At 36.6% G+C, this 22,861-nt stretch overlaps 1 protein-coding gene across 1 annotated transcript in view; it reads left to right on the top strand.

Moving 5' to 3' along the window:
- Positions 1–1,645: 1,645 nt before the first annotated feature.
- Positions 1,646–22,861, top strand: part of SIPA1L2 (signal-induced proliferation-associated 1 like 2) — a 74,154-nt gene continuing 52,938 nt past the window's right edge. Inside the window, exons 1-5 of the mRNA XM_009878167.1 lie at positions 1,646–3,268; positions 9,307–9,440; positions 10,591–10,779; positions 14,535–14,709; positions 19,361–19,464. Coding sequence (XP_009876469.1) covers positions 1,804–3,268; positions 9,307–9,440; positions 10,591–10,779; positions 14,535–14,709; positions 19,361–19,464 — 2,067 coding nt within the window. The 5' untranslated portion in view covers positions 1,646–1,803. The remainder of the gene's footprint in view (positions 3,269–9,306; positions 9,441–10,590; positions 10,780–14,534; positions 14,710–19,360; positions 19,465–22,861) is intronic.

The following is a 22,861-nucleotide window of genomic DNA, read 5'->3' on the forward strand; positions in this document are numbered from 1 at the left end:
TTTGAGAGATTTTACTTTATAATATTCCTACCCCCAACTTTGGTGTTGTTGTTGAGTATTTTTATGGCATTAAGTGTAGAGAAAAAACACACTCGCCTGAGCATCTCTTAATAGCTCATATCTTCACTGAAGTAAGGGGAGAATTCATATTCCAGGCTAATTCAACCTGACATTTTTTTTAACTATTGTATATTCTGCTTATTTGTGACATTTTAAAAGATCATGTTGGCATTTTTTTTTGTTCAAGGAACAAATCTTAAAAGGAAGTACATAACGTTCTGTCTTTTTTCTTATTTTAGCCTAGTTTTATGCAGTGGTTTAAAGGATTGTCTCCACCTGCAAATGAATATTTACAGCATGAGGCATTTTCGTTCTTAAGGCCAGTAAAGCTACTGAAAAATATTTTTATATCCTAATAATTATAATTTTGCAATAAATGTAAGACTTACCAATAGGGCTACTATGTTTTCTTGTTTGTGCAAGAGAACAAATGTGTTCCTTAGTACAGTAACTGAGTTAACAGCCTAGGTTTCCAACCAGAGGAATACACTGTAAGAGAAACAACTATAACTGTTTTACTCCAGATAAAAGGCATGTAAGTAAATCTCGTGTTGGGGAGGAGAGAGAGGTCAACACAACAAAATACATTTATTCACTGAATTAATCGTAGTGGAGAGATTACTTACCTTTAAAGTGTTCTTTTAAATGGGACAAAACACTTTGTCTAAGATCCTATCTGTTTCATATATTTTACTTGCATTTTCTACCAGTCTTGACCTAGTAACTCCTGTGTGTATTAGGCAATTTCAAACAAATTTGAAAAAGGTGTCTCGGAGGTGGCTGTATTCATAGAATCATAGAACGATTTGGATTGGAAGGGACCTTAAAGATCATCCAGTTCCAACCTCCCTGCCATGGCAGAGACACCTCCCACTAGATCAGGTTGCTCAAGGCTCCATCCAGCCTGGCCTTGAACACTGCCATCGATGGAGCATCCACAACTTCCCTGGGCAACCTGTTCCAGTAGCTTGTCACACTCAGGGTAAAGAGCTTCTCCTTTATATCTAGTCTAAATCTATGCTCTTCCAGCTCCCACCCACTACCCTTTCTCCTATCACTACAGGCCTTTGTGAAAAGCCCCTTCCCAGCCTTCTTGTAAGCCCTCTTCAGGTTCTTTCATGTTATGTAAAAACACCCAGTGATTAGACAGAGAATAAGCATCCAAATTGCTGTCAGCATTGAAGGAAATGCAGAGAGAATTGTATGTGGCTATTCTGCTTGGCAGAACCTGGTCTGATGTGTAGTCTGTGTGTACTGGTTAGCCCATGAGAGAGATGCAGGTTCAGACTGCTCACAGCCTGTGGGCATTGTATGGGAAACTGGGATTTGTTGCATTTGTTGGATTTAAAGGAGGCAGAGTATAGGAAACCATAGAAAGCAACTCCCCTTAGTTCCAGTTTCATGGGGTGTTGTGAATGTACAAGCAACATTGGAACCTGACTGTTATTGACTATAAGCATTTTAATATACTTTTTTTTCCCCCTTTTTTTTTATGAACAGATAAAAGAAGTTTGTCTGGATTAATACTGAACGGAATGCATCTGAACTGAAGGAAATCTTTTCAGATTGTTCTTCTGACAGAAGTTGTACAGAAATGTTACACTGAAGTTTCTACTTGCCCTTCTGCGAAGACTTTAACTGTATTTTTATATTGCAGTTTATTAGCCTATAAAAGACAATGTAACAACAAAAGTAATAGCGATTTGATGCAATAGTAGCAGTTCCCCCTCCTACTGACTGGACATGAGTGATCAAAGGTCTTTGCAAGAAGATAAGCACAAAGCTGGCAGAACTTCCTCGAAGTTCAGGGAGGCTTCAAGAAGCATGCAATCTGATGATTATTTTGCTAGAAAACTTAAAGCTTTGAATGGTAGTATGGGTCCTCCTGTTTCTTCAAATGCATCTAGCAAAACTGAAAATAATCAAACAAATGGTACACCGGCTGTGCCTAAGATGGGTGTTCGAGCAAGGGTATCTGAATGGCCTCCTAAAAAGGATTGCTCTAAAGAGCTGAGTAAAGCTGCTTGGGAAAACAGACCTCCGACCGGTTATGAAAGCATTGGCTCAGTACTTCCAAATGGACAAAACGACCAAAGTGATGGACAGCAAGAAGAGCTAGAATTGGAATTTACAGAGGGAAAATATTCGATTGGAGATCTTTTTGTTCATTCCCCTCAAAGGGGCCTTCACCCCATAAGGCAAAGAAGCAACAGTGATGTGACAATAAGTGATATTGATGCTGAAGATGTGTTAGACCAGAATGCTGTTAACCCAAATACTGGCGCAGCTCTGCATAGAGAATATGGCAGTACCTCTTCAATTGACAGACAAGGCTTGTCTGGAGAAAATTTTTTTGCTATGCTAAGAGGATACAGAGTGGAAAATATTGAACATAAAACCCTCGCTCCTTTTGGATTTTCTGAGTTTTTCCACTGTGACCCTACAGTTTCTCCAAGTCTACATGCTGCTGCACAGATCTCTAGGGGAGAATTTGTCAGGATTTCTGGCTTGGATTATATGGATAGTGCCCTGCTTATTGGTCGAGATAGGGAGAAATCTTTCAAGAGGAGACTAAAATCAGAAGCAGTAGAAACATCTCTATTTAGAAAATTGCGAACAGTTAAAAGTGAGCATGAAACTTTTAAGTTTTCGTCTGAGCTGGATGATAGACTCGACAGAAATGTCCGTTCTTGGAACTGTCAGAAATGTTTTGCACATTATGATGTTCAGAGCGTTTTGTTTAACATAAATGAAGCAATGGCTACCAGAGTAAATGTAGGAAAAAGAAAAAATATAACCACTGGGGCTTCAGCTGCATCTCAAACTCAGATGCCAGCAGGCCAAACAGGAAACTGTGAGTCTCCTTTGGGAAGCAAAGAGGACCTCAATTCAAAAGAGAATTTAGATGCTGATGAGGGTGATGGGAAAAGCAATGATTTAGTATTGAGTTGCCCTTACTTCAGGAACGAAACTGGTGGGGAAGGAGATAGACGGATTGCACTTTCTAGGGCAAATTCAGCATCTTTTTCTTCGGGTGAAAGTTGTTCTTTTGAGTCCTCTCTGAGTTCCCATTGCACAAATGCTGGTGTTTCAGTACTGGAAGTACCGAGAGAAAACCAGTCCATTCACAGAGAGAAAGTGAAGCGTTACATCATAGAACACATTGATCTTGGAGCATATTATTACCGCAAGTTCTTCTATGGAAAAGGTAAATTCTTCTAATGCAAGTGTTCTGAGATATTCATGCTTTAGATTTAAGTTGCTTAGTAAAGCTTATTTTTTCCCTCCTTCTTCTTTATAGAGAGACGTAAGTATTATAGAGGATCCTGAAACTCTTTACTAAAATTAAGCCTGTTATTCTTGCTCTCTCTAAGGGATATTCAGCAACCTGTGGGCTATGCATAAAGTTATGCAGTAGTTCACCAAGTGTGGGATCAATTAAAGTAGTACATAAACTAACTTCTCTGAACCAAACTTTCTCAGTGGGCAGGAAGAAAGGATGGCATTTATATATAGAAAATGCATGGTAAATATTGATACCCATCATCTGTTCCTAAAAGGTACTTCTAAAAAAGATGGGTTTATTATTGAGGCTTCTGACTCCTTTCTAGGTTCTGCTGTCTTCAGCTGTCTCCTGGGGCCTTTCATGCTGTATGTACATATACATACTCCCTTAAACAGAGAGCTTCTGACGTTGTTTAGTTTTTTAGCTTAAAGACGGTTGTTTTATACCTTTCTCCTAGACTTTTATCCTCTTCTTTTAGTATATGTTCACACTCTGAGGTGACAGGATGCTCTTCTCAGCAGAGTAATTATCTTGGCTTGAATTGTTACTCAGATTAACTGTTTCCACTTAGTGATCTACTTTGGCTGTCTGTATTGGTTAATGCATTATGCAATGTGTGTGAAATCTCTGTTTTTGTGGGGAGACATCCAAAATACTTGTCTCTGACCATTCCGTATTATGAACTACAGCTCAATATTTTTGCTGTGATTAAAAGAAAAAAAATCTGTTTCTGTCCTCAAAAGACTATTTGTTGCTGCCCAAGTCTTCTTGCTGCCTTCTAACTTAATCTGAACATCAGGAAATAAGCACTATACTGTACTCCTTTGTCCCATAACCCTATACAAGGGACTCGAAAGAGAATACGGTACAGTGCTTGTTCACAATAGGCACCTAGAACATACTGACTGTGAAAGGTGAGGAAGAGAAGAATCTGGATCTGTCATGGAAGAGGAAGAAAAGAGACCTAAGCAAGGAATGGGCAGTAAATTCAGAGGTTCAAAATGGTTTTTAAGCTAGGCTGATTATAAAGGATAAAAAAATGTTGAGGGGAGTCAGACTGGAAGAGAATGAAGGGAAACTTGTGACAAAAGGTTAGGAGTTTTGAGAGGCAGAGAGGAGGAAGGACTGGCACAGCTGGAAACAAAAGGAAGGTTGTCAGTGGACAAAGGTGCTAGCAGGATAAGGAGAGGAGTGGAAAAAGGACAAAGATTAAGCCAAATGAGAGAAGACTTATTTGTGAGATGCTTTTACTGTGGATGAGTCATGTTTTTTGTGAAGAGAAATCTTGTCAGAGAAATTAAAAAAAGAAATGTAAGGAGTACTCAAAAGCACTTGAAATAATATACTATAAACAGACCTAATGACCCCTTTTTCAAAGTTGATGTGAATGCAATTAGTTTTAATTAACCTCTGTTGTGGTTTTGTGTATATATGATCTCTTGACCAAGAGTAAAGTATGTTTATATTGATACAGTATTGAAAAGTTAAGTAATTGTATCTGAGAGTTTTATCCCATGTAGTGTAAGACTAGGAAACTTGAATTGTTATTGTCCTTGTTACTAATTGTTTTGTAAGTAGTGTTCTTCAAAAGTAAATATAATGTGATGCATTTAATATCCAGTAATGAATTATTACCCTCTCACCTTTACAACAATAGATAAGCCATCCCCTGTTCCACATTGTGCTTCTATAGAGCTGTCACAGAAGCTACATGAGAGCAATCTATATTGGGTGGCTTTTATGAGACATATAGCAAGTCAGGGCAAACATGTTGATGGAGCTAAAAACTTGATTTTCAATACCTGTTATTTTAAGCGATCAAGCATGGAAGGATTTCTAGATTATTTCCATCTGGACACACCTGAGTTCTCACCTAAACAAAGTTTATTGTGGGCAGAGGAAATATAATAGACATTTTGCCTTAGGCAGCAAAATGTCTTGCTGCTGTGCTGATCTCCCATATAATAAAAAGTTACATTTATATGCATACTGAGTCTTGATGCTCTTCCATGACAGTGAGCTCTCCTAGCTGATTGTTCATTGAATTGTAGATTTAATAGCACAGTTGAATTTAGCAAAATGATTGTGGAAGGATGAAATAAAAATTTAGCAAACAATAGTCACTTTTATATAGAGACATATGTAATGCCACTGATTTTCTTTGCTTTTTAACAAGATATCTATGAAAAAGAAATAACTCTGAATATTTTATTTAGTTCACAGTTTTATAATTGGCACTTGTCAGCGTACAAGTTTTATTTCTGTTTTAAGATGCATGGAAGAAACACCCTGGCATGTGTAGCACTAATTATTCCATTCCCTTTCAAGAAACGAGAGATTTGGAATTCAGTGTCTTCTGAAATGAGCTGTGGTTTTATCCTGCATATTTATAAGCTTTGTAACTATTGTTAAAATCAAATCCAACACGACTGATGTGAAATATGTTAATGTTTGTGGAAAATATCATCTCAGTTTTCAGTTAAGATTTGTAAAAGCTAGAGTATCTTATTTTATCTCATGGTTTTGATTTATTAATGATGTCCTTTACTGAACTGTATTTTTATGGGATAAAAGAGGATGAGAAGGGAAAAAATGCAATGTTGATTTTTAATGAGAATAATTGAAATATCCTTTTGTTATCATTGATTTGTCCTTTTCCCCTTGTGCAATTATCCTCATAATACCTTGAGACTTGGCTATTATTACTATGTTTTTTATTGGAGGGATGCTTGCCACCATTTCTTTATGTGTTATTGTATCTGTCTGCTGATACGAAACTGAAAAAATGTCCTAGAAATGTACAGGCTTAGCAAGATTTTAGTATTAACTCGATTTTTTTTATAAATGACTTTTGTATTGGAAGAAAATTTGACAATTATTCCTCAAAATGAAAAAGTAAAAAATTATGACTATCTTAAAATCTCTTTCTAAACAGCTAGAAAATAACACTTATTCTTTCCAGCTGATACTTTTCAGTCAACAGAAATGCATTTAACTGAGCTTAATGAGTTTGTACTTTATGATTGATTGTAAAGTGCTTTGAATCAAAATTATTTTCCTCAAATCCCAGAATGTCAATACTGTGCTATTCTTTAAATTACTTCAGATTCTTTAATTCCCATTCTTGAAACTCTTTTACCTATTTTATTTTTAATGCACATAAATAACATCTTTGGTTTTGTCTTTCATGTTGTACAAACAATGAGCAGGTATCTGCCAAGCTTGCATTTTTCTGCTCAGTAATACTGCAGCCAAGAAATCTAATAACTATGTAATACCCCTTTTCTAGATTTACATCAAAATGGGAAGCTATAGAAACCCTAACTGAGAAGTTTACCTTTTGTTGAAGCTTGAATATGCACCTGTGGGGAGTTTTTCTGTTGATCCAAGTGTTTGGCCTCTGAACCTGTCTCTCCCCCTCCCATCCCTCTCTGTAAAATCCTCTTCGATTTGAAAAAAATTGCCCATTAAGGCTCAAAGCTTTAATTTAACACCGGGAAATCCATGAGGTATGCTTTATCCATGCAGGTAGAATGCTCAGGCTGGGGAAGGAATGTAGTTGGCAAGCATGAGCAAATAATTTAATGCTTGTGCCCCTTTGATCCCAGGTGTTGCTTTCCAAAGAAGAATGTTGTAATGTGCTGCTACTCATTTTCTCTCCACTGGGAGATGGACTGTAACCACCAGCATACTTTATAAATAGGTTTATTTGAAAGGCTACTGGAAACTCAATTTAAACTTGATTTGATTAATAAGACTGCCATTTATGGAGAGGGAACTTTTATCTTTTTGTATCAATTTTGAGAGTATGGATGACTTCTCAGTGAAAGACAATATGCAGAAACTTCCCAACACATTTCCCAACATTGCTAAAATAGAAAGGATCAAACTATCTCAGAAACACTAGCTAAGTGTTTTTTTTAATCCAAACAATCTACAAAGGAGAAATTACTCTATTACTTCATAGCTATTTAAAATATGGAATTATAGCATAAATTGGATTGGAAGACATTTCTGAAGGTCCTGCAATTATTTCCCCCTTAACCTGGTGTTCTTCGTGCTGCACAAGCCTATCTCCTTCAGCCTCTCCTCATCTGTTATATGCTCCGGTCTGTCTTGGTAATTGTCTGCTGGCCTTGTTCCACTCTGTCCAAAAGTGGGCCCTATTTCTTATGTGGCCTCAAAAGTGCCAAAAAGAGAGGCTTAAGGTCTTCTCCTGACCTGCTGGTGTGCTCTTGCTCGTGCAGCCCAGAGTGCGGTTAGCCTTCTTCTCTGCAGGGGGTTCTGCTGGCTGCTGTGCAGCCTCTTGCTCACCAGGGTCCCCAGGACTTTTCCACAGGGCAGCTCCTGAGGCTGTTGGTCCCTAAGTCTGTGCTGTTGTATGAACTTGTTCTGGTCTAGATGTCAGTCTGTGATTTTCATAAGATTTTCAAAAGTCTATTTGCTCAGATTGTCAAAAGGAGTGTTTGTTTTAATGTGTCAGGTTGAAAACGTCAGCGGATTAGGAGATGCTTCATGTGCAGCTCAGCAGAGAGTGGGCAGTAAAACACAGACACCCTATAGCAGCTCTAGGAGTCTACATGTGTGGATGAATTAACGTCCTTTGCCTGCTTTTGTAAAATACTGCAACGTGTATGCATTTCAGTATCTGCACTATGCACATATATTCATTTGGTAAAAGCCTGCCAGTTCTTCACCGTGGTCCATTGTACCTAACTACAGCCCTAACATCCAATACCGGAACTGTCCTCCTTGAGCTTGGTCACATACATGAACTTAATTGAGGATGCATTCCATTCTATCATTTAGATATTTAAAAAAAAATTATGAAACAATAACAGATTTTGATAAACCTTTTAGTAACTGGGGCCACTGATTGGAATTTTTGTTACTGATCACAGTCCTTTAAGGCCAGTGTTCCAGCCAGTTTCTTTCCATCTCGTAATTTGCACATCCAAACCATGTTTCAGTTTAGATGCACAGACGCTATGGAAGACTGTGTAAAAGGCATTGCTAAAGTACAAGTAGGTGACAGTGATTGCTCCTTCCTCATCTGTAAAGCCAGTCATTTCATTGTAGAAAGCAACTGGGTTGGTCATGCATGATTTGCATTTGGTAAATCTATGCAGGCTGTTTCCAAGCATCTTTTTGTCCTTCATGTGCCTGGAAATGTCTTCCATGAGAATTTGTTCCTTAATCTCCCTGGGAACTAAGGGTTATGGTGGCTAGTCTATAGCTTCCCAGACACACTTTTTAAAGATGAGTGTAACCCCTTGCTATGACCTTTCAAATATGATAAATGGCCTTACAGTGGTAGCAGCTAATTCCCTCAACATGTATCCTTTTTGGTCCCCTGGACTTGAGTGTGTCTAGTCTGCTTAAATGGTCTCATAATTTAGATCTTTCTCTTTTGCCAATAGTGTTTTATTCTCCTAGACTGCGCCAGTTGGCTTAAGGATGAATTTAATCATCAAAAACTGAAGAGTTCCTACCCTCAATTTTCACTTGTTAAAACTGAGATGCTACTTAAAGATGCTTTAAATAAGAATGAATGAAATGAAATGAAGGAAGCTAGGTAGCGCCTTTTTGTTTGAAGACTGTTAGCTTTTGTTAAAGACTTTATGTATAGTTTTTCCAAAGCAGTTTCTTACAGCGTCAAGCAAAATGATTCATTTTGTATTAACAAAAATGCAAAAAAAAAAAGTATTTCATAGTAGCAGTAGTTGCAGTAATTTGAGTTATGTGATATGAGTGACCATCAACTATGATACATCGTGCTCACAAAATTAGGAATTTTTGATTTATATACTAATTGTATCACAGCCAGTATGTTTACAAAACTCAAAGTTCAATTAAAACTTTTTTTTTTCTTGCTACAGAAATTTTTAATGAGATTTGATGAACATTTTATGGGAAACTCATATTTTATTGTTCTCTCTTTGTTCACTTTTGTGCAAAAGAGCATCAGAACTACTTTGGGATAGATGAAAATCTTGGACCCGTAGCAGTCAGCATCCGGAGGGAGAAGGTTGAAGATGCCAAGGAGAAAGAAGGATCTCAGTTCAACTATCGTATAGTTTTCAGGACAAGTGAGGTAACATTCTTTTAGTAATTTTGTGAGGGAGTTGAACAGTTAACTTAGAGCTTAGGGTACTAGTTGTTTGTCTGTGGATATGTTGCTAACTTTTAAAGTGAATCTGGTCGCAGGAAAGGGATGGTTCTTGTATTGTTACTAAATGCAGTTGCTCCTGGAACAAAGTTTTCTGTACTGCGTAAAATGTTTCTCTTCTTGAGCAGGCACCTAAAGGGTGGTGAGTTGGCTGAGGGGAACTGCTAGGACAGAGCAAACTTGCTTGTATGTTTGTATTTTGTTTCAAAATAGTTTCTTAGAAGCTTTCTTTTCTGAAATGTTTTTATGTACTTCTACATACATGATTTGTGGAAGGTATATTAATGTGTTGATAAAAATAGTCATCTCATTTGGAGGAGTAGCTCGCTTGTGATCATTGTGAAAGGACATGTATCATAACTTCCATTTCAAGTGAATTAGTATCTCTTGCAAACAAATTCCTTTATCACAGCAACTAGTTTTGATTTGTAGGAAAATGCACATTATTATTGCAGCAAGCAACTATAAATTTTCATAATCCTTATGCCTGTTGCTTTTTATGGTGATTAGAACATAAAGAAGCGTCAACTAGACCTCCTGATATATCTGGGCTTGTATGCTTATACAAACAAATACAGGAATAGATATATTAAATATATTTTTTAAACCAGTGTTTATTGGCAAAAAGGTGTCTTTGTATGTATGTGTAGAGAGGTTATTCAGCTGACTCATTTCTAAGAAATTACTCTCTTTTTGCCAAATCCAGTGAAGAAGGAGCAGCATGGTTTAAAAAACAAGTGGATGGTAAAATGAAGGTTCTGTAACTCTGGCTTATCTTACCTGACCAACCTCACATTCAACTACTGTGTCTGCTAGAGTAATATGGCATTAAAATTAACAATTTTTAATTTTCATTGTATTTTAAATTTTTTTTTAAAAAAAAAAGTAATAATCTTAGGAATTAGAAAGTTGATAAGATCATCAGTTAATTTCTTTAAACAAAAATATATTTGTCACTGAGACAATAAAAGTCTCTCGTTCTTCCATGCTTCTGCTAAAGCCTGAAGCTTGTATCTTTAAAATTCATTGTAGCATTAGAGCTAAAAACGTTTTATGTGGTTTACTTTTACTGCAGCTTACTACACTTAGAGGAGCAATTTTGGAAGATGCTATACCATCCACTGCTCGGCATGGCACGGCAAGAGGTCTACCTCTCAAAGAGGTACTGGAGTACGTTATACCAGAGCTGAGTATTCAGTGCCTGAGACAGGCTTCCAACTCACCCAAAGTACCTGAACAGCTGCTTAAACTCGATGAACAAGGGGTATGTAGCACATGACTATTAATTTAAAAAAAAAAACTTACATGGGCTAAAACTGTCTCTAAAATGACAGTAGAAGGTAGATGCAAATTGAATGGTTGAACTAGTTTGAGCAATTTTAGGCTGGACATTAGGAAGAAATTCTTCATGGAAAGAGTTCTCAGACACTGGAACAGACTGCCTAGGGAGGTGGTTGAGTCGCCATCCTTGGATGTGTTTAAGTGTCGTTTAGATGTGGTGTTGGGTGATATGGTTTAGGGGTGAACTTGTAGTGTAGGGTCAATGGTTGGACTCGATGATCCCAAGGGTCTTTTCCAACCTGAATTGTTCTATGATTCTATAAATAAAGAATCTGCATTTTCCCAGTTTATTCTGGCATATGATGATCAGCATTAGATTTGGCTGTAAATTTAAGAGAAAAGTCAACCTGGACAAGGATGTCTTTTGATGTTTTTTTTTTAACCTCTCTGTAATTCCCCCCTACTTCCGGCTCTCCATTTCTACTAATGGTTGTTTATTGTATATATGCTTTTTGGTTCCTCTCATGGCCCTCTGGGAATGTTCACTTCTCTCTAAAGCAAAGGCTGAAGTTTACAAAAAGCCCAAAGATATTAGGAGCTTTGATTGCAGTGATATATAGTGGCTATTAAGTGTCTAATCTCTTGAGATTCCTTGCCAGAAACGCTCTAAAATCTTCATGTGATGACAGTGAACAGGCTGTTGTTACATGATAAGGAATCTGTTCTGTACATGAAGATGACAAGATGCCAGGATTCAGTAGTGAGTGATTCTGAATAGTATATAGTAATTTTGAGTCAGGGTAGACTTTTATGCACCTTTAATTTGTATCATATACCCAAGTAGCTAAATGGGTTTAGAAATTATTTTCTGATGTCACATTATTAAAGTTCTTTACGTGTTATATTAAATGTAAAATTTCTAATTTAGAAATCATGAAATCAGAACCATGTCTGCAATTATTTATGCTTGAATTAGCATGCAATACCATTTCAAAACTGGCAGACTGTTTCACTTTTAGATATTCTGGCAGTTTTTCATGTCAGTTAAATGCGCCACATAAGAATATCCTGCCAAAGCTCATTTAATTATTTCTTTCTTAGGCATTGATATTCTAAAGGTATCTCAATTTCTACTTCTGCCCAGTCCACATGATCTTGCGTGAGAGTTCTTTTGCTTAATTTCATAGTGATGAGTGCTCCTAGCACACAGGTAGGAGGTTTATATTACTGCAAATGATCTTGCAGCTGGTGCCTTGTTTAGGAACAGTGATATTGGTAAAATTAAATTTGTAGATAACTGCCTAGTGTTTACAGAACTTGGCCATGAAGTGAAAACCCAGGATTAATTCCCTCCTCGGGCTGAAGAGTTTTGGATCCTCATCTTCAGTGTCTCCTAGGACAATGTTTAAACTGTGGGATGGGAAGTTGTTTTGGAAGATAGTATACTTCACTTCTGTTTGAAATTACATTGATATACGTGAACAAATTCAGGAATTACTGGTGCACTCAGAAATAATGAAGGAATGTGACTGCATATTGCTAGACTGAATATTTTGCCCAGGTGCTTCTTCACTGCTAGTTGTTGCCTCTCTTGTTGGTGGCTCAGTTAGCACTTAATTTTCCCACTCCTCAGTTCTAGTGGGAACTCAGAGAAATTTTCTAATGCCAATGTGGTTTAAGATAAACTATCTGGCACAGAGCTGGCATAGCAGCAGCAGTGTGCTCACAATCATTTTAGGTCTCTGCTGGGAAACGTCAGGTAACAGCACTGCTTCCTATAATCTAATGTTTGTATAACCAGTTCCCTTCCGGTTTCTTCCATGAAATGTTCATGTTAGCTTTCCACTGAATAAAATAGTCACGAGTGTGCAATCTGGAACCTTTTGTTAAATACCTTACCCTCTCCAGGCAGAGCTTCAAAATAAGGGATCAAGCAAGGAAGCACTCTGAATGGGTAGCGTCTAATGCCAGTCAAAAGAAAGTTACAAGAGCAAGCTGGTATCTTAACCCTGCCCTGCTCCAGAGTTCAGTGCTCTGACTCAAGCAGCTCTTACAGTGCATCTGTAACCCAGAACCTCCTTTTATTTCAGCTGGTCATTCTTCCCAGTCAGCATCAAACTTTGGCACAGCTCCTAGATCTTCAGTGTTCTGTGCTGCCTGAGTGAAACCTTATTGTAGCACCATTACTCATTCCTGTCCTTACTAAGCCTGTTCTTTGTTCCTAACTGCTCCCTGGTCAGTGGCCTCCTGCCAGAGTATGTTCCATAAGGGCTCCCCCATGCCTAAAGCGGGGATCAAAGGAGAGGATGGATTGGGACTCACCGCAGCTGCAGGGGGGCTACCACCACACACTCCTCTCAATCCTGCTGTGCTGCAAGTTTTCTACACCAGTAGACCAAATTCAGTAGTGTGCATTACCGTAAATATAGATCTGCAGAGATCACTGAGTTAGGCCTGTTTGTTAAAATGAGAAGAAATTGTCCCACTGGTAGGCTTCACTTAATAGTCAAAAAAAGAACTCCAGGCCCAATTGATGTTATTAATTGTTTTACTATTGACTTTAATAGTCTAGCATTTCCTTGTTACTGCATTTTCATACATTTACCTTTGGGACAGGAGATTATTAGTGTCAGTGATTTTGTCTATGGCCTTCAAAAATCTTCGTTAGCTTGGAAATCCTGGAGAGCTTTTCTGTATTGGTTGTGCATGAAAATAAAGTTAAATCTTGAATTGCATGCTTAAAAAAGCAGTAGGATCATGAAGATACAGAAGGCTACATTAGTAAAGGCATAGTGAAAGCTTTTATTTCTCCAGGAGTGATGAGGATTTGGGTAGAGTGTTTCTTTTTCTTTTTAATTTGTGGGATTTGCTGCTTTTTTGTGGAGGAGGTGGGGTTTATTTGGCTGTTGTAAACTGCCTTGTGTACAACTTTCCACTTACAATGGAGAAATGCAGCATTTATTGAAGAGGTAAGGTTAAGATGGTATTTTTGACACTTCCTCCCTTCATGTATGCATGTTTCTTGACCTTTTAGTATTCTCATCTTGTAGCTTTTCCTCAAAATTGCTGTGATAAAACATCAGTGCAGTAGCATGTTTATGGATTTGAGTTTTACAGTATACTTAACATGGCAGACCATATGATACATATGACTATGGTGAAGCAGACTGTTCTTGTCACCTTTGCTCTAGTAGGAATATGTACAGTCTTTGGATACCAGGTGTTTTAGACAGTAATCCTGAAAGTTGATTAAGAGAAGTCTACGGCTGCAGAGTTGAATTGAGTCATGAATCATAGATAAGTGTCTTAGGGGAATCTGGCGTGACCAATAGTCTCTCAGTTTGTGAAACTCTAAAAGTTGTCAGTTAATATTAGGACTAATCCATTCACATGGAGGTTTCCTGTTTTTCATCTTAGATATGGATAAAAGCTAAGAAAAGAAAGACAGTACTCTATATAACATGCAGTAGGGTGTGCATTTCTAGCTGATTAAGTCAAAAATCTTCATATACTGTTTTTATCTGTGTTTGGATAGTGACAAACCAGGTTTCTTTCATGGTAGTAGTCTGGGTTTTTTCTGTGGTGACTTAATTTCATAAATCAAAATAGTTACTTTTTTCACTTTCAGAAAACTTCTGCCAGAAGTTATAGCAGCGTTACTAATTTAATTGTTAATATTTGTTCTAGTACTGACTTTGCTTCTGTAATTTTTCCCTTCCTTCTCTTTTTTTATTTCAGCTGAGTTTTCAACATAAGATTGGTATCCTTTACTGCAAAGCAGGCCAAAGCACAGAAGAAGAAATGTATAACAATGAGATGGCAGGACCAGCGTTTGAAGAGTTCCTTGATCTGCTGGGCCAGAGAGTACGGCTAAAAGGATTTAGTAAATATAGGGCTCAGCTAGATAATAAAAGTAAGTTACGTTTCCAACCTATGGTAGAAACTATAATCATCCAGTTCATCTTTTGTAAATGCTGTTTTGTCTTTTGATGCTCTTAAATCTAGGTTTTGATTAGTAAGATTATATGGTAAATGAGGAAAATGAAGCATATGGTAAGAGCATGTGCTGCACCTTGTCTGAAAGGTTATTTACTTTCTCTGTGGCATTAGTGAACTGAAAATCAAGGCAACTTACTTAATTTCTTTGCATGTAGTTAAAATTGTACTATATGAGTGATATTGTTTAGCAAAGTACACATTTTAAAGCTATTAAATCCTGCTACTTGTGTGTGTACTATACTTACTCTTCAAATAAAATGGGAAAGTTCCTTGAACTGTTAAGAGATAAGCGGCCAAGAAGGAAGCTTAGAAAGATATACTTAGAGGAAATTAAGGGAAGATCTTCTTTTCTTGCAAAGAATATTTCGTCTTTCAGATAGTCAGAGATCTAGAACTTGATAAATCCTCTTATTTACTTCTCTCTTCTCCTGCCACTTATCCACCATATCTAGCCTGATTCTTAGGAATCTCTTGTGCGTTCTTGCTGCTTCAACATCAGTCTTTATTTAACTGGAGTACATCTGGATTTTTATGGTTGTTTTTATTTTTAAATAGTGAATATGGATCAGTGTCATAGTCGGAAAAGGATTTCTCTTCTGTTATCGAACTGGTAGTCCCCTGGTGGACTGTTATCTCCTGTACAGCATTAGGAGAGAGACTTACTGATTCATATTAGAAATTTTTGGAAATGTCTGGGGTGTATACATTGTGGTTAGTACTCAGTCAGGATAAACTGTCCATAGGCCAATCTCCGTCAGGAAATGAGCTGTTCGAAGTTGGTGATTAAAACCTTATGTGTTTGCAATGAAGAGAGACCAGCTGTGCAACTCAAAAATTCTTTCACATTCTCCATCTCTACTAGTGGTGGGAAATGGTGAAATAAGTGAGCTGAGTCCTATGAAAGATTCTAATTTATGACTTAAAAGGTGGGAAAGCTGCAGTTTCTTAGCCCTGTCAACCTGTGGAAGCATCACATTTATTTTTATTAACATTATTGCCTTTTTGCTTTAAATCCATGCTTGTTTCACTTAATAGTTTAGTCTTAATAGAGACTATTGCATTCTATTTCAGTACAGAATAATAACTCATTTTTCAAATTAATGTGTAGAAATATTTATTAAAACACTGTGGGTGTCAGATTTCTGGGATGAAAAATTCAAAGAAGTGATGTATATTTTGGATTTGCTTCCCCCTCCTCCAATCAGGGCATGACCAAGTAACACCTAGTAATTTTTATGTTTGAAAATATATACTGGTCTGTAAAGCAAATTCACTTTCTATATTTGCTGATGGACATTGTGTATATATCATTCAGTAATGTAATTTATGTGTTTTACTGATGCTGTGTATCATTAACAGTAGTGGTCTGTTGTAACATGTACTCACAAACAATGAAATTAAGAGAGTTCTCAAAGATATAGTCTTCAGGTTTATATTAAATGTAAAATACTGACTTGTCATCTTTTTTTGTGTTATACTTGCTCTTTTTTTCCCACTGGATAGTACACTGATCTGACTGCCTGCAGGTTCAAAATAGTGCAATAATTTCATGTCAAGCAGCTACATTTTTGGTAGCTATGATTTTTGGTAGACATAATGTTTCAGTAGCATTTCTTGCTCAGTTTTTGTAGGGTACACATTTAGTAAGTTTTTCTGTTCTCAAATGTTAGATTAGCTGTGAGTTTTTCTTAAAGAGTGTATTTTTTGATTTTGGTCTATTTAGTATTTTGAGAAGTAATTAGTTGGTCCATTTCTTATGGAATCTAAGATATTGTGATGGGTTGACCTGTCTGGCAGGTAAGCTCCCCACACGCTTGCTCACTCACTTCCCATCAGGTTTTGATGGGAGAAGGAAATGAGAAGGGCAAAAGCAAGAAAACCTTCTGAGTTGAGATTAAGGCAGTTCACTTAAGTGAAGTAAGGAATGGAAAAATCCAAACCCACCCCCCCCCAAAAAAGCACCACCAAGAAACCAACTCACAGCTACAACAATCCACCCACTGATCATCCAAAAATCCTACAGAAACAAGGAGTGCAAAGGCAAGCACTCGCCACCTCCCATGAGCAGACTGGTGCCCAGCCAGTCTCTGGGCAACAGCTACCCCGGAACAACTTCCCCCGCTCCGGTTTCGCTGCAGAGCACGGCGTTACGTGGTATGGGGTATGTCTTTGGTCAATTCGAGTCAGCTGTCCTGGCTGTGCTCCCTCCCAAAGTCTTGCCGACCCCCAGCATGCTCTCCAGGTGGGAAACCATGAGAAACAGAGAAAGCCCTGATGCTGTGTGAGCAGTGTTCAGCGTAACAGCTAAACCATTGGTGTGTTATCAACACAGTTTTGATCACATATAGGAAACCCAGCACCATATGGGCTGCTATGAAGAAAGTTAGCTCCATCCAAGCCAGACCTGGTACAAATATGGAGAACATGTGGAATATATTAACTACAAAGTCATTTCTGCCCTTTTTCAGTGCATTTTTAACAGCATGCAATTCTAAATCCCAAGATCAAGAAATAAGAAAATTAGAGGGAACTTTACCAATTCAACACTATATAATTTAGTCAGTATATGTTTTAAAGCATATCAATCTATGAGAATCAAGGAATTAAAATATTATTATTGGAACGTTAATGCTCTCATTTGTAATGCTTAGACTTATGGAATATAGTATGAATAAATTTGATTGTTGCATTTGATTTCTTATTACCTTTAAGGAGAAAAATGAAGGTAAAAGAAAATGAGGAAACATGACAAACTTATGTCAAACTTATGTATGTTTCATAATAGAAAGAAAAGTTTAGTCCATTGTTCTCAAACTTTTTGAAATAAAACTAGTGTTCAGAAGGACATGAGGTACAAAAATGTCAGCCTAGTTTTTTTTTTTTCCACTGAAGTTGTCAGCGGCTTAAAGTTTGTGTTAGCAGCTGTTGCATAAATTTAATCACAGTGGGCCTTAGTAGATGTTCAGTAAAGCTTATGTTGAGTTAGAAGATTTCAGCTTGCTTAGTGTCAGGGAAAAAATTTCAGAAGAAAACTTTCTAGCTTGTTTCCAAAGTCAAGATGCTAAATCAAAAGTAGTCAACTAAGTAGGATGTTATTAGGAAAGCATTGATTTAAGGGTTTCTGTAATAAGTATTTGAAGAGACTGTTTTGTGCAGGACCTGTTCAAGATAATTTGACTTTATTTAATGCCTAATTGCAGAAGGAGTCAGGGAGTAGGGTTGCTAAGATCAGTGTAGTTTAGACAGATATTTGTATTTCACAATATAATTTCTTTCATCTTTCTGTCTCTTTACAACTGTCTTTCTAAAATGCCACAGAAAGGATGTAATGGGATTATGTTTCAACAAATATTTTAAAATAGAGGAGTGCAATAATATTTGCATTTTAAGCAACATTTAAGTAAAACTTCGTTGGACATTATAATCCTTATTTCTTACGTAACTGTAATTTATTTGTATTACATCTATATGAATAAATGAGGGGGGTTTTTTTTATTCTGCAAACAGAGGTGATGAAGCCAGTTGTCATATGAATCATTTAAAATTAGACAGACGCACAAATATTTTCAGATTTAGGGCTGCGGACACAGTATGGTTATTGTTGAATTTTACACTTAGATGTATGTTTATATACTTCTAACTGGAGAAATAACATGACCAATCAATTGCTTTTTGGAATACAGTTACTATTTAAACTAAAACAAACTCCAGAATTTTAAGCAGTATGCAGAAGAGAGTGCTGGAGAATGTTTACTGGAGTGGATAGTATAAAATGAACATGTTCACATAAAGTGAACATGGAGAATGGAAGAAAAGAAATTGTCTTGACTTGATAGGGTGCTCCAGCTTCTTGCTTTCAAGTTAATTGTACTTATTAAATAATCCATATGTATTTAAGGTGGATAAAAGGGATTAAGTTAAGACTGCAGAGGAACTCACCTAATTTGCTGTAAACATGCTAAACTGATAACTCTATTAATAAAATTTCCAATATAAGAAATAAAAAATATTAAATAATATCATATATGAAATATAATTTAATGATTTTTAAATATCTGAAAATTCCCAATAATATTGCTATACATTGTACTACGATGTATTATGTTCATATTTTATGTTTTAAAACACATACTGCAGATCAGCCATTTTTAATGTCAGTTTTGAAGTGGCATTGTCAGTCTATTTTTGGTAAAGTATGTGATTAATCAAATATCCTCAGTAACTTTTTAAATAATTAAAATATATTATGTAAAACTGTATTCAAGTACCCAAGTGGGGTTTTTTTGCTTTGGATTTTTTTTTCACAAAATGGCAATATATGCAAAATTAGACCACTTAGGCCTTGTAGACAGCAAACTCTTTGGGCAATTTCTTGCAGGACCCCTCTGTGTCATAACATAACACTAAAGAGTAGGTCTTTAGCTGGTGCAAAATGGTTTTGTTCTGTTGAAAAAAGTTTTAAATTACGTTAATAGGTTTAAATCATAAGACAGAAAGAGTGGTATCATGGAAGTAGCGTGAATGTTCTGTTTTACTGAACTTTTTGTGCTTAAATTTGATTTCAGCTGATTCAACAGGAACTCATTCCCTCTATACTACCTATAAAGATTATGAGTTAATGTTTCATGTGTCAACAATGCTTCCATACATGCCCAGTAACAGGCAACAGGTATGTGTTTAAACTTCATTGTAATTTTACATTATAATTGTTTGACATGGAGGGCTTTTTTAAAAGTAATACCGATTTAAACCTGAATTGTTTTATATGACGTATGACTCAGTTGTAGGCTCTTTTGGTGTGATTTGTTTTCTTGAAATACTGTAAAGTCTTTTATACTATATAATTCAGGAACTTATCTCCCCATTTCACGATATTATTAAAAGGTAATGTTGCCTTTGGTGAATGAGGCTTTATTCAGTTTTGACTGGATTTATATCTTATGTATGTTTTAAATGTTGAATAGACTGAAGCTTCAAAATAGTCTTATGGTTAAAATACACATGCAATAAAATTTTTTTAAAAGATTTATTTAATCTGTGTATTGCAGATCTTGAAATATTTATTAATGTATCAGCTTAATAAATACTTAACTGTATCCTTCCAGATGTCTACTTGTGAAGACAGAAAGCTGCAGTGTACTTATTTTATTTTTGGAGAATTCCCTCTGCTTATGTAATAATTCAGAATATCTTTAAAGCATTAAGGATGGCTAAAAAGCAGCACAGCATCCAAAGTTTGAGGTGCACCAGTAAGGTTACTCTGTCTTGCCTGTTTCAAATATTTCTTGCAACTGAATTGAAAAAGTACAAGCACATTTGGTATAATATATCGATATTAACACTAAAAAAACCAAACCAGTAGAATTCCTCATAGATCAGACTGAGGATAGTTGATAATTTTCTGTGCGACTATTCTGAAATTTTCTAGGTCTACAGAAATAAGTGTTGGATTTATTTAGTTTTCGAATATTCTCCCATTGCCATGCAAGACATAAAAATTTCAGTCATTTTGGAGGGTTGTCACAAAAGAAAGATGCTATCTCACTTTCCTTTTGAACAGCAAACAGAAGATGGTTACTGATTGTTACAACATATGTGAGTTGTGTCTTTCAGGTCTACTGTATCAGTAGTTCTTGTGAGAAGAGAGATCTGTTAAAGCAGCAATAGAAAGATAAAACAATTACAATTCTTCAGAAAGCATAAATGAAAATCGAAGTGGAAGAAACTGCGTATAAAGTATTTATGTATTTTAAATTGTCAGTACGTAATGTTCTGAACTCTTCAAAGAACTGTTTCAACTGAACAGTTAAGACAACTGCAAATATTACTTCATTACACTTAGAAACTAAATTAGGAATCAAAAGACAGAAACTCTTCACCATATGAACATATGAATATTTAGATGACTCACATATTAAAACGTGTGGCTTTCAAAAGACAGATGTTCAACTAGGTCACACACTTAACTGTACTAATAAGTGGTAATAAAGGTATCGGATCATCTGCTTGAGGTTGCTCCACTTCTTTAAACTTTCACTTATATCTCATTAGAACACAGGATTAATTTAGTACACTCAATAGGAGTTGTTCTGCCTGTAATCAGTCGTAACAATTTTTGACTGAAAAAAATGTAAATGAGAAAAACTGTACACTATTAAGAAGATATAATACACTGAATGTGCTTGCCTCAGAAGGAAGAAATTAATATTTTCATTGCTAATCACAGGCACTGACAGTAAATATGGCCTTACTTGGAGTTTATTACTTTTGTTGTCTTTCATGATTTACCCTTTTCTGTGAGAACAGGATATCCTCTTGCCATGACCTGCTAATTTTCGTAATTGTTTGCTGTTTGTCAGCTTCACTGCTGTGTTGCTCAGTCACCCCCTCTTACTGTCCTTTCACTTCTTGTGCCTTGCTTTCATTCTCTTCATTTCCTTATGTGTCTTTCTTTGTAGTCAGAACCAATTCTTGTGTATAGCAAAATCTTCCAATTTTAAGTCCATGGTTTTCCCCAGCAACAAGCACTCCTTTCCACAGTGTTTTAGTAAGCTCTCATCATTGTCACTTGAACAAGTTTGATATTTAGTAGAAGTGCCATGTTGTTATTCGTGGCTTTCTTGGGATCAAAATAATGTGGCAGTTTTTCAAGTTGTAGTACTATGTCTGTCTGAAGACCTACCACATTATTTTTTTTTTTTAGGTGCTGGGATCTAGCACAGCATGGACACTGTCTTAATGAGATGTGACACATGCACACAAATGACCAGAATTTAGCCAGCCTTAATGTGCAAAAGGGATCTGTAATCATTGTTTGGTTTTCTTCTCTTACTATTTAGTTCCAAAATACGTACTGAAGCATGAAATGTATCAACAGTGTTATTTCTCACAAGCAAAGATAAAATTCGATTAGGTCTTTTTTCTTGAGACATTTTAGGTGCTGAAGAACACAGATGCAGTTGCATCAGTTGTGCTCAAGACAGAGAGAGACTTACAGGTGCTGTGGAATATGAATGTTGTTTGTCTCTTCAGGGTTTGGCTCCTTAACTTTACCTACCCAAGTAAAGGGAAGTTAGGGACCATGGGAGTTTTCCATGTAGGCTATTTGAGCAATAAAGACCCCCATTCAATAGTTATTTTTTGCTAGCTTATTGTGTATGTACAGGCAATGAGGCTGATGCATCCTATCCCTATGTCCTGTGTTTGGTAATGACTGGGAAAGGTATTGAGTCACTCTTCCTCATCTAGGACTATGACCTTCAATGAGCAAGCACTGAGCATTGCTTAGATTCCAAATGCCTGTGAGCCAAAACTAGGCCACACCAGAATTGTTTGTTGCTTCTTCCAGGACATAACTACGCCCTGCTTGGTCCCTGATCAGGACATCCCTCTAGTTTTAGAGCCAGCAGGAGATCCAAAGAGCAAGGTAATTTTCACTTTGGCTGCAACATAGGCTGGGAAGTTTCAAGTCAGCTGCTCCTTCCCTAGGACAGAAAAGACTACCAGCCCTGGTGTGGCCAGGTTCCTTTCCTTTACTGGCCTTTTTTTCAAATTGTAGTTCAAGGCTTTCCCCGTTAAACTTTACCTTTGCAACATCCCTTTCCAAATCATTCCCTTGCAAGTTTCCCATTCACGTTTGCAGTCTGCTCGTGTACACATGGTCAGACCTGATTAATCCAAATCAGTTCAAGGAATCAGTTTTCAGCTGGTTTAATGAAAACATACAGAGAAACAGATATGCAATAATGAGATAAACTTGTTGAATTTAAACTACTGTTTAAATGGATGGGATAACAAGACATCTGATTGTACCAAACAGTTTAACCAGGTCTAATGAAATATCTTTTGCCATTTATTTCTGGGTTTGGTACTGGTTGAGGACACAAATTAAAAATAAAACTGTTGAAACAGCTTATTTTAGAAATGTGCTAAAATAAGTTTGAAGACTTTCTTGTTTGGCTATTAACATTTCATCATTTAACTGAATGAAGAATATATTTCGCTGCTATTTCAACAAGAATTCCCTGTTGTTTTGCAGTGGGTGGACTTTTTATGACAGGGCATAA

Source organism: Apaloderma vittatum, unplaced genomic scaffold (genome assembly GCF_000703405.1).
Source record: "Apaloderma vittatum isolate BGI_N311 unplaced genomic scaffold, ASM70340v1 scaffold20361, whole genome shotgun sequence".
Taxonomy (NCBI): Eukaryota; Metazoa; Chordata; class Aves; order Trogoniformes; family Trogonidae; genus Apaloderma; species Apaloderma vittatum.